At 41.5% G+C, this 11,769-nt stretch overlaps 2 protein-coding genes across 7 annotated transcripts in view; one reads left to right on the top strand and one right to left on the bottom strand.

Moving 5' to 3' along the window:
* The first annotated feature begins 4 nt into the window (after positions 1–4).
* NIP7 (nucleolar pre-rRNA processing protein NIP7) overlaps positions 5–11,769 on the top strand; it is a 62,078-nt gene continuing 50,313 nt past the window's right edge. For 4 of the 5 annotated variants that reach the window (XR_003426219.2, XM_027076094.2, XM_027076096.2 and 1 more), the window contains exons 1-4: positions 5–209; positions 333–419; positions 515–653; positions 1,532–1,672. Coding sequence is in view for 4 of the 5 variants with exons in the window: in XM_027076094.2 (XP_026931895.1) it covers positions 154–209; positions 333–419; positions 515–653; positions 1,532–1,672 (423 nt within the window). In the remaining variant the exon portion in view is untranslated. Of the gene's footprint in view, positions 210–332; positions 420–514; positions 654–1,531; positions 1,673–1,885; positions 3,161–11,769 lie in introns of those variants that run through there. The other variant, XM_027076093.2, reaches the window with a different exon arrangement.
* TMED6 (transmembrane p24 trafficking protein 6) lies at positions 3,314–9,696 on the bottom strand. 2 transcript variants are annotated; one of them, XM_027076091.2, is made up of 4 exons: positions 9,160–9,696; positions 7,790–7,910; positions 5,996–6,147; positions 3,314–3,705 (listed from the first exon to the last, which is right to left on the bottom strand). In XM_027076091.2, exons 1-4 carry the CDS (start codon positions 9,370–9,372, stop codon positions 3,472–3,474), a joined length of 720 nt encoding a protein of 239 aa, XP_026931892.1. In that variant the 5' UTR covers positions 9,373–9,696; the 3' UTR covers positions 3,314–3,471. The 2 variants fall into 2 exon arrangements, with proteins under 2 accessions (XP_026931892.1, XP_014924518.1); XM_015069032.3 differs by having other exon boundaries at positions 7,790–7,916; positions 9,160–9,682.

Below are 11,769 nucleotides of genomic sequence, written 5' to 3'. Positions count from 1 at the left end.
GACGGTCCTCCACGCTGCGGGGCGCTAGCGTGGGGGAACAAACCGAATGCGGCTAGAGAGGCAGGCTTTGGGGTTGCCAGGGAGCGGCTGGCGGCTGACTTCCGTTTCCGGACGCTGAGGCACGCGGATTCGGTGTTGCAACCCAGCGGGAAAATGCGGCCTTTGACTGAAGAAGAGACCCGCGTAATGTTTGAGAAGATAGCGAAATAGTAAGAGCGCGCCGAGGGGAAGGGGAAATGTGTTTGTGGCAGGGAAGAGCGTGGGTGGAGTGGGGGCGCGGCCCTGGGAGGAGTCTTTTGGGGCGCCGTCTCCAGTGCTCTTTTTGCCTTCAGCATCGGGGAGAACCTTCAGCTGCTGGTCGACAGGCCCGACGGCACCTACTGCTTCAGGCTGCACAACGACCGGGTGTACTACGTGAGGTGAGGCGGTGCCGGGTGGACCAACGTGGACGGGGGGAGGACTGGGTCCCGCCGGCTTCCCGCAGCTGACACCTTCTTTCTCCTTACCCTTTAAGCGAGAAGATCCTGAAGTTGGCCGCCAACATCTCTGGGGACAAGCTGGTGTCTCTGGGGACCTGCTTCGGAAAATTCACGAAGACTCACAAGTTCCGGTTGCACATCACAGCTCTGGATTACCTTGCACCCTATGCCAAGGTTTGTGGGGGGGGGGGGGGGGGAAGGGGGACAAGAGCGGGGTGGTATTCAGTCGGCAACTGGGGATGAAGGAAGTCAAAGATGAGGGCCACGTCAGAAGGCAGATAATTGGGCGGCTTCTCTGCCTCGGAGTCCCCGACAGTGGTTAGGTCAGTACCACACGTAGAGATGTTTGTGGGACTTGCTGCTTGGGCAGGGTTCGGGCTCTGGCATAGGAATGCTGTGTGGCTGCATAGTCGTGGTAACGTTCAGCAAAGTAGAAAAGCCTCTGCAGACCCCACTCAAGAAAAGCCAGTAGGTGACTTTGGTGAGGAGCACAGAGGGATCCAGAAAAAGAGTTCTTAAACTATCCGTGAGAGAGATTGTAGAGTCGAATAAAGAACCTCCTGGGAGTTCAGTTCGGAGAATGAGCAATTTGAGATAGCCATCCAGTCTTTCTCTTTTCCTTAAAATGCTTTCAAGAAATTAATCACATAGCGGCACCTGGGTGGCTCAGTCAGTTAAGCATGCAACTCTTAATATCGGCCCAGGTCATAATCTTGGGGTTGTGAGATCAGCCCTGAGTTGGGCACTGCGCTGAGGGTGGAGCCTGCTTGAGAGTCTCTCTCTCTGCCCTTCCCCACCTTGTGCCCATGCTCACCCTCTCTCTGTCTCGAAATAAGTAAACATATATATTTTCTAAAGACAAAATCCTTCTTATTAAAAGAAAATCCGTGGACCAAATGAAAACAAAGCTTTTTCGCAGCTAAATAAATAAATAAATAAATAAAACTTAATCATATATCCAACAGCTGGCTAATCTATGGGATATAATTATTAGCATTTTAATGTCTCTTAGATTTAATTGTGGGGGTTTTTTTGTTGTTGTTTTTTTATAGTATAAAGTCTGGATAAAGCCTGGAGCAGAGCAGTCCTTCCTGTATGGGAACCATGTGTTGAAATCTGGACTGGGTCGAATCACTGAAAATACCTGTCAGTACCAGGGAGTGGTGGTGTACTCCATGGCAGACGTCCCTTTGGTGAGTAGAGATGGTAGCTGTTAGAAAAATCAAGTATCTTTTTTAATTCAGAAGGCTGTATTTTCCATCTGCGCTTCAGAGACTAAATTCTCAGCACCTTTTGAATTTCTCAAAGATAAGAACTGCATTTTTTTCATCTTCGTTATTTCCACCCCTCGATGCATGCTTGTTGAATGACTTGAGTGAATCAGTGTCTCTTCTTTTGAATCCCAGGGTTTTGGGGTGGCAGCAAAGTCTACACAAGACTGCAGGAAAGTAGACCCCATGGCGATTGTGGTATTTCATCAAGCAGACATTGGGGAATATGTGCGGCATGAAGAGACATTGACTTAAAACGAAAACATCGCAAGGACTTGTGGCTGTGTGGAAGGGCCTAGCTTTGTTTCCCGTGTCTGTGTAGGCTCCATCATCATGTTGAATTTTGTCAACACTGACTTCTTCAGGGACTTCTTAGTTTAATATTCTCTCTATTGCGATTGAATGCAGGCTGGATTCTTAAGTGAAGATGGTTCAAAAATGGCATTTCAGATCTTTGTGTTTGTGACTAAATAGAATGCTGTGTTTTATATTTGAATCAGAAGGCTTCTTGTCTTGAGTAACAGGTTCTAAGTCGTTGGAACTGAGGACAAGAATGGCTAGCTTATTGTTATCTGTGATAACGCCGTTTTCAAACTCATGATAAGAACACAAAGGATTTTTTCATTGTTTATATGATGAAAGTTAGATATTGCCATATGAGAATGGTAGGCCATGTGTTGGATTTTATGAATGAAATTTGGATAAAATAATAAGAGCAATTTGTCCTGCCAGTTTTCTATATAGTGGGTGTTGTGTGGTATGGAAGAAAATCTTGGATCTAAACCCCAGTTCTGACACCTACCAGCTGTATGGCCTTAGAAGTCATTAAACTTTAATAAGCTTAATTTTCTTCTTCAAAAAAAACCAGCTTTAACCTAAAGATGGTTTTTCGGATTAGAAATCAATGTTTGTAAAGCATTTAAGCACAGTGCCTGGCAAATGATAGGTGTTAAATAAATGGTAAAATTATTTTTATATTGCATATACTGGGTATTTCTATTACTAAGGATAGGATCTTATGAATACAGCTTGATTATATATCTTTGTTCTTGATCTTTCTTTTTCTGAGATGGTATGATGCCAGGCTAATGGTATTTTCATCACCTTGATTTCTTAAAATGTGATTTCCCATGGGAGCCTTTACTTAACTGGACTAGACAGCACTAATCAGAGACCTTGATATAATTCAGCTCTTCCCATGCTTCCTAAAATTATTTTTGGAATTATTAAAATGTTTTTTTTAATGAAAAAATTCCACTAAGTTTTTTAAACTGCCTGTTTTAAATCTACTGCTTTTCTTTTTTTCCTGCTTATTTTAAATTCCAAAGGTGACATCTCTAAAAATAAAACATTTTTCAACTACAAAAAAGCAGTCTGCCAATTCCTGTTTTTGTATGCAACGCATAAAACTGAGATGTGTATGTTTTTGTCCCATTTTTTTCAACTCTTCTCCCTCCCATGGTTCTCAACCCTCTAGATAATCTTAGAGTTAAGGGACTGCTGTATGATGAACAGTATTTTGATGGTAGCATCACTTAGTGCACACTTTTGTAATAGCCGATATCAATACTTAAACATTTTTATTATTTTATTGCCATTTTGAGGCAACAGGGAAGGAGAGCAATAGACTAAAATGTTCTAACAAGTTGATTTTTTTTCCAATAATTTTACAAAGCTCATGACCCAGAAGAAAAGGACTAGGGTGCTGTAGTCATTTTGGCTTAGCATCTTGGCTTTTTTGTGTCTGTAACCTTTGGGACATTAAAGAGACGCTTCAAGAAATACAGCTGCAGGATTCCAGAAAGAACAATAACAAAGCTCTGGGCTGTTGACCACCAGTTCACATAGTTATAGTTTGATTGGAGAAGGAAAAAGTCAGCCATTTTCCTCATGCGGGCAAAGTTGTAATACCGCCACATGTGAAAGATATTGTTCTGCATCTTCCGTGTACTCTCCTGTGGGACAGAAAATGAAATTAAAAGAGTCCTCCCTACCACCCATCTAGTCTCACCCCATTGCTCAGAAGCACTAACCTAAGTTATCTGGAGGCTGAGTAACTTACTTCTATAATTTTATGATACATACAATAAGTTGGTTATTGTAGTTGTTAGTAAAGCTGGTTTTGCTCTCTATGAAAACATCGCCTGGACTTTGGTTTAAAAAACAAAATTTCTATAATGAAAAATTTCAGTTCTAAAACTCTTTCAGAGTATCTCTAGATTTAGACATGTACTCAGTACATCATTGCCCCTCTGGCTGATGTTTTCTGTTTTTTGTAGATGGTAGAAGATGGGGGCTGGCCTGCAAACTTTTTTTGTTTTTTTTAGTATTTATTTATCTAAGTAATTTCTATACTCAACGTGGGGCTGAAACCCATGAACCTGAAATCAAGAGTTACATTCTGTACTGACTCACCCAGCCAGGTGTCCCTGCAAACCTTTTATTAAAGGACCAGATAGTAAATCGTTTAGGCTTTGTAGGTGATACAGTCTCTGTTGCAGCTACTGAACTCTGCTCTTGTTAGCATAAAAGCAGCCGTATATAATTGTCAAACGAGCATAGTTGTGTTTCAGTGAAACTTAATTTACAGAAATACGCAGTGGGATTTTGTACGTTGAAAAATACTATGAAGAAAGTGAAAAGACATCCCACAGAATAGGGAAAATGTTTACAAATCATTTATCTGATAAGGAACTTCTATCCAGAATATATAAAAAACTTAAAACTCAACCATAAAAAGACAGCCCTATTTTATTTTATTTCATTATTTTTGTGTGTGTGTGTGTGATGTGGACTTTTAATTCATACCTCCCCACTCTCCCAACTGTGGCAGCTGAATAGGGAATGATCCCTCAGAACTCCCTGAGAAGACTAAAAAAGGGGGTTTGCATTCTTCTGGGTAGATAGGGGATGCGGTCAGAGTTGTCTGTAATAAAGCTAGCTACCTTCATCCTTTTCAAAAAGCATCAAGGAGTTCCTGGAATCTGAGTCAAGAATCCCTGCTCCTTGGCCAGACCCTGTGCTCTGGCCTGGGTTTCAGGCCAGCCCGGGAAAGACAGCCCAATTTTAATACGGGAAAATGATTTGAATAGACAGTTCTCCACAGAAGGTATACAGATGGCCAAAAAACATGGAAAGATGCTCAATGTCATTAGTCATTAGGGACACATACCTCAAAACCACAAGATACAACTTCACACCCACTAGAGTAGCTTTAGTAAAAGACACAGTAACCTGTTGCCAGGGATGTGGAAAAATTGAAACCCTCAGATACTGCTGGTGGGAGTGTAAGATGGTTTAGGCACTGGAAAACAGTTACTCATAAAGTTAAACAGAGTTACCATATGACCCACCAGAGTATCCTACTAACTGGTATACAGAAATGAAAACATGTTCACACAAAAACTTCATGCAAATGTTCATAGCTGCATTATTCCTAATAGCCAAAAAGTGGATGACCCAAATGTCATCAGCTGATGAGTGGATAAGAAACTGATACATTCATAAAAGAGGATATTCATCCATAAAAGGGAATGAAGTATTAATACCTGCTATAATGTGGATGACTCTTGAAAACATGCTAAGTGAAAGAAGTCAGAAACAAAAGGCCACATTGTATGATTACACTCATGTGAAGTGCACAGAACAGGCAAATTTAAAGAAACAGTTGATTAGTGAGTGATTGCCCAGGACTGGGGAGGGGGGTATGGGGAAGGAGGAGTGAGTAATGGGTATGGAGTTCTTTTTAGGCTGATGAAACTTGTGAAATTAGATGCTGTCAATAGTTGCATGACCTTGGGAATGTACTAAAAACCACAGAATTGTACATTTTAAAATAGTGAATTCTATCTAAAATTTAAAAAAAAGGGCGTCCAGGTGGCTTAGTCGGTTAAGCATCCAACTCTTGGTTTTGACTCAGGTCATGATCTTAGGGGTTCATGGGATCAAGCCCTGTGTCAGGCTCTGTGCTGACAACGCAGAACCTGGTTGGGATTCTCTCTCTCCCTCTCAAAATAAATAAATAAACTTTAAAAAAAGAAACAGGCACTGGGCCAGATTTGGCCTGTGCACCATATTTTGTCAACTCCTGTTATAAACAAGTGAGGAATTTTAAGAGCTGTAAGTTATAAAGATTGAAGGTTGCAAATCCTCTTGCCTGTTTGGTTTCTCCCCAAATGAGCCCTCAGATGATATTACTGATTTTCAAGGATGTTTCCACAGATGTTTCTCTCACAAAACAGTTACCTCAATTGCATCCAGAGTATCATTCAGTTGTTTTCTTTCATTCTTCTGTTTGTGGTCCATCTCAGGCCCCTCATAGAAAACTCCAAAATTGAGGTAAACTTGCACAGAACCAAAGTGATTTTGCTGATTTTTTAGACAAAGCTGATAAAAACCTGTAGGAATCCCTAGATCATTACCAAGTCTTGGCCTCCACCCTTTGTTGAACTCCCACCCTCTAGATTTCCCTGGAGATACCTGTTTACCAGTGTTAAATGTGCTACTTAATACCTTCTTCTCACTTAGGAAGTACAAAGATAGAATGTTTAAGGTGGAAGGCCTTACGTGATCTTCCATGAAACTTACTTTACTGAGTATCAGTTATGATATTGTTTTGCCAAATATTAGTAACTGAGTTCTATAAAATAGTAAATTTATAAAAAGTAAATTTATTAAGTAAATTGGTTCTATACTAGATAGGAAACCATGTTTTCTCCTTTGTCACCTGTATTTCCCACATCTCTTACTGAAGTTCTTCTCAACAAAATGAGTTGAAATTAAGAGCATGCTATTTGCCTTCTTGTACACCATTACTGGGGGATACCGTCTTGAACTTGAAACTAGAGAAAAAATTGATGTGAATGAAAGAAGCTATCCTGCGGATGGAGTAACTTCTGCAAGGTGATTTGTACAGGAGCTAACGGTTTGGGGTATGAACTAGTATGAACTAGTGCTGGTTCTCAACTGGGATCCTCCCTTTGTGTGTGCCTCCCTTTGTGTGTGTGTGTGGGAGCAGGGAAGAGCGGGATTAGAAGGGCGTGGCAGTTATTTGATTGTTCTAATGGTTAGAAGGCACTGCTGGGGCCAAAGATGCCAGATACCATATGGTGCTGAAAATCCTGTGCTACACAGTGAAGGATTGTTTTATACCCCGATTCAGAAACACTGTTTTTTGTTTTTTTTTTCTGTACACCTGGCTAGTAGAGAGGGCAATTAAAACCGACCAGTGTTGTGCAGGGTGGGGATAGGCTCAATCTGGCTGTAGGAAATTTCTGATGACTGGGGAAGTGTTTCGTTGTTTGTGGATATTTTCATGGCCATGCATTTCCTTTTGTTCTGAGTCTGCTATTTCATAACTGGCTCAAGTATTCTGGTGACTGGAAAGGAATGTTATCATGTAATAAATTTATTAGTTGGAATTCTGTATTATAAATGGGTCTCTCTTTTGGTCACTTTCCCATAACCTCATCAGTTGGAGATGATGAGATAAAATTGAGCTTCTGGACCCTGGAGTTACAGTAATTAGTCACCTGGAGACCCTGGCCTGAATCTGACAGCAACTGCCTGCTGCTTAATGTCCTCCACTACAGGCAGTCTCCGGGAAAGGTTTGATATTGGTGTTGAAGGCTGGTTTTTGGTGTTGAAAACTGGTTTCTTCCCCCTACTGTTTGATCATCCCTGTGTGAAAAAGCCAGGGCTAATATATCTCAGGTTGTTCTAATTTCAGGGGCGCCTGGGTGGCTCAGTTGGTTGAGCATCCAGATCTTGATTTTGGCTCAGGTCATGATCTCACGGGTTCGTGAGATCGAGCTCCATGTCAGGCTCCACACTGATTGTGTGGAGCCTACTTGGTATATATTCTCTCTCTCTCTCTCTCTCTCTCTCTCTCTCTCTCTCGTCCTTCCCCCACCCCTCCTCCACTAACGTGCTCACTGGCCCTCTCTCAAACTGAAAAAAGTAATTTCAGTACTTCTCATTATTTACCCAATTTCAAAGAAATTTAGGATTATTACAGTAGCTGTGGTGATAAAAACAGACCTGTCTCTTTGACAGAGAAGTTAATCTGGCCCCGAACATCCTGAGAGGAGTCTATGAGGAAACCCTGTGGGGTATGTGCTGTGGCAGCAACATGCCGGTCATGTGACATTCCCAGTGTCCGCTGCACCTGCCAAGACACATTAAAGAGGGAGAAAAGCCCCTGCTACATCACCAAGAGCTAGCTAAATAGTAAGATTGACATTCATGATCATCAGCACAGTGGTTCTCTGGGAATCTGGATGCAGACAACAGTGCTGTTGGGGAGATAGGAAGGGACAGCAATGCTGAACATTCTGCTGTGTTAGAAACAGTATTGCAGGACAAAGAATTGCCCAAAATGCCAATAGCACTCCAGTTAAGAAGACATGTCTCAGACCATACATCGTGTATCAACTGATGTGTATGTTTTGGCTATGGAGTTCTTGACTGAACTTGCTTGGTTTTAACTTCCCTAGTGTCCTTGATTTGGGCTTATTTGCTGCTTGACAGCAAATAAATAAGGCATTCAGTAGGAACTTGTCCCCAAGCTGTGTCTTGATAAGCCCAGGCTACAGTGAGCTGATTAGTAGCTACTGTTCCAAATTCAGAGATAAGAAAAGGCTCTGATAAGCTAACTTAAAATAAGCTTTGAGTTATAGTGGAATGGAATGAGATCAATAGAGTCTATTACTATGTAAATAAAATTTAGAAAGTTAACAGGTTTCTAAGATAAAGAACAAGGAAATGAACAGCTCTGACTTTACTATTGAGTTCACCATCCTTGGGCAGTGTGGTGTAAGACCACAGGATGGATAAATGTACTTGGCCTGTGAACAGGCAACTTTTAAACATTTACCTTCCTAAAGAAACAAGACTGGCCAAATGGAGCAATCTTGAGTCAGTGGTTCTTTAATTTGCCAGAATTACCCCTAAAAGCAAGAGAATAAATGTTGGCTCCCCTAGCCCCGTAAAGAAGCATCTTTCTTTGAAATCTCAGGGTCTGTTGCCAAAGTTCATGTAGGTTTTCATTTTACTTTGTACCATATCCATATTATTTTAATGTTTTAAAAAATGGATTCTCTCCCCTCTCATCTCCAAATCTGAGTTAATATATGATTACCTCTCTGGGAAGAGGCAGCTTGTTTGTCCCATGGCTTTGAGCACACCTCCATTGCCCCCATTTTGATTAGTCAATCCATATGTTTTAGCGATTGTTCATTCACGGAGAGTTTCCATCTTAACTGCAGGTCCATTTCATTAACAGGTAGGGAATCACAGCATAAGAAAGACAACCAGAATCTTGTATTCGAGTAAAACCTGACCCACTTAACAAAAGGAAACAAACAAAAAAAACAAGTCCCCAGTATGGCTAGAGGAGCCCTTGTACTTACCTCATAACTGAAATAGAAGTATCCAGTCTGGTAGGCAAATTGCCAGAAGCACTCTGTGCCTCCTGGAGGGATCATGACGGCAAAGTCAGATCGATCTGCTCCATGGAAGAGGGGCTGGTCCCCAGAACCAATAAAGGGTTCTGTCTTCAGGCTCCTAGCAGAGGTCACTAGGTTCAGAACCACCAGTCCAGCTCCAGAGAGCAAAGGGAACATGCTGCTTTCTGAAGATTCCTCTGTAGGTGAACTGTTTGCACAAGCCCAGTGAAACCAAGCAGTTTAAGACACCTGCTAGGGTAATCATTAACTCGCAAGTCACACTTAGGCCAGTTTCAGGGCCACACATGGATATTCCATAATAGAAGTGGCGTGATACCTCCATGCTTGGCTCACAGGAAGAGGTTTTGTTTTTACCTCAAAAACTCACTGCAGGGTGCCTGGGTGGCTCAGTCAGTTGAGCATCTGACTTCGGCTCAGGTTATGATCTCACTGTTCATGGGGTAGAGCCCTGAGTTGGGCTGTGCTGACAGCTCAGAGCCTGGAGCCTGCTTCAGATTCTGTCTCCCTCTCTCTCTCTCTATCAGCTCCTCCCCTGCTTGCACTCTCTCTCTCTCCCTCTCCCTCTCTCAAAAATAAGCAAACAGTAAAAAAACAAAAATACCTCAGTGGCTTACCAAACCTACTTCATGGCTGCTAGATAGAATCTGCTACTTCAGAAGAGGTATTTCTCTCCTTCCTTTGGGCTATGGTTTTTCATACCTGCTTCTTGGGGGTAAACATTTGGTAAGTTTATTTACAACCATCTGAATATACTGACAAGGTTTGGCCGGGGAGATTCTTTCTCTTATTCATATCTAATTGCTAAATGATACCTATTGCCCCAGTAGGACATATGGGGCAGATCTGTTTCAACAGAATTTGTTCTGTCCAATGCTAGAGGTTAGAGAGCAAAAAGCACAGCATGGGAGTATGTGCAAAAATTTTATGGATAAAGTGAGCGAGAGGCAGTGGTGAAACCCCTCCACTGATAATCCTTGTTCTTTCTCCCACCTGACTGATACATTCATCTAAAACTATACAAAAACCCCTCAAAAACCCCTTAAAAGACTATTTCTATTATTCAAACTCTTGATCTTTCTTCTTTTATTTATCACTTCTTCACTCACAGCGGGGAAAAAGGCTCCCTGATCCACTGACCTCATGGCTGACATTGAGCTAAGAGATTTACTTGCTTATTTATTCTCTCAACAGCCCTGCAAGCAAGAGAGGTACCATTACCTACTGACTTATAGATAAGGAAATGTTCATTCAGAGATTGAGGTGGCCGGCTCACTGTCCCAGAAGCGCGGCTGGTGCAGCTGGGGCTTTGAGTGAGCCTCACCCTCTTACCTACCAGGACAGTGTTTCTGGACAGTCTTTGAGTGCTGACAGTGTATAATGTTTTTATTTCAGCCATAATCTTAAAAAAACAAAAAAGCATTAGCACCTTCTAACCAAGTATTGCTTCAGAATTCAGTGCATTGACTCCAAGTGGTAATATCTTAAGTGTCACAAAGCTAATAGGCAGAGAGCAGACTTCATAATAGTGTTCCGGTCTAGCAAAGGCTACGTGACATCACCGTACCCTTCAGGCACAGTGGTTTGCAGCAGTCTTGCTAAGGTGAAGATGCGAGAGATTGGGATCACTTCTCAGTGCACGGTGGCACAGGCACCCCCACCCACATCCTGTCACGGCTATAGTCCCAACACTACCCATGTCATGAGCAGTGACTTAAATTCAGCAAAAGAATCATCAGTTCACAGTACATTTCATAGTTCTATGGAAGCTGTAGGCATAGTTTTATGTGTGTACCCATTTCAATAATACTATCATAAAAACACCTCTGAAGTTACATTAAAAAGTGTTAATGGACTTATGCATTTCTCAGTTTGAGAAACACTGATAAGGATACTCTGCTTCCCTGAATATATCCCACATCTCTCTTCTACCTAGAGAGCAGAGTCTAATAATGTGAGAGTGGAGGAGAGAAAAGCTTCTGGATCCTAACCCTGTTTAGGGGAACCAGATCAATGGGGATTTGGGTCTCACCTTTTCACTATAGCTTCATTTGGGATTAACTGATAGGAAAACAGGATACTAAATTCCAAAACATGTAAATATGTAAAAAAGCTCTATAAAGTTTCTAACTTGTAGGTACAGGATGAATTTTAAAACTGTAGCATTTCTTTACAACTTGCCTTTCACTCAAATGTGAGAAAGGGGGAATTTTGTCCCAAAATATGTTATATGAAGAAATGGACAAATTAAAAGGAAGTTTCCACATCTCTGTTGGACATGGCTTTCAAGGATTGAAACACCCAATACAAGCTGACATCAGCTTCTTAACACAGTCAACATGGTTCAGCAAAGATTGTTCAACATGGTGCCACCTCCATCTGCTCATACGTGCTGTGCTAGAATTAAATAGCTACTTAACATTTGAGAGAAGCAAGACTTTTAATGAAGAGTGCTACAAGTTATGGACAATAATTAGTTCTCATATTTTAAAAAAAGATTACAGAAAACACTTTACTGATTTTTTTTTTTTTTTTTTTTTTTTTTTTTTGCCAAAA

The sequence above is a fragment of the Acinonyx jubatus genome, chromosome E2, assembly GCF_027475565.1.
Source record: "Acinonyx jubatus isolate Ajub_Pintada_27869175 chromosome E2, VMU_Ajub_asm_v1.0, whole genome shotgun sequence".
In the NCBI taxonomy this organism is placed as follows: domain Eukaryota; kingdom Metazoa; phylum Chordata; class Mammalia; order Carnivora; family Felidae; genus Acinonyx; species Acinonyx jubatus.
The sequence above is the reverse complement of the archived record's forward strand: the minus strand, read 5'-3'. Positions and strand labels throughout refer to the sequence as shown.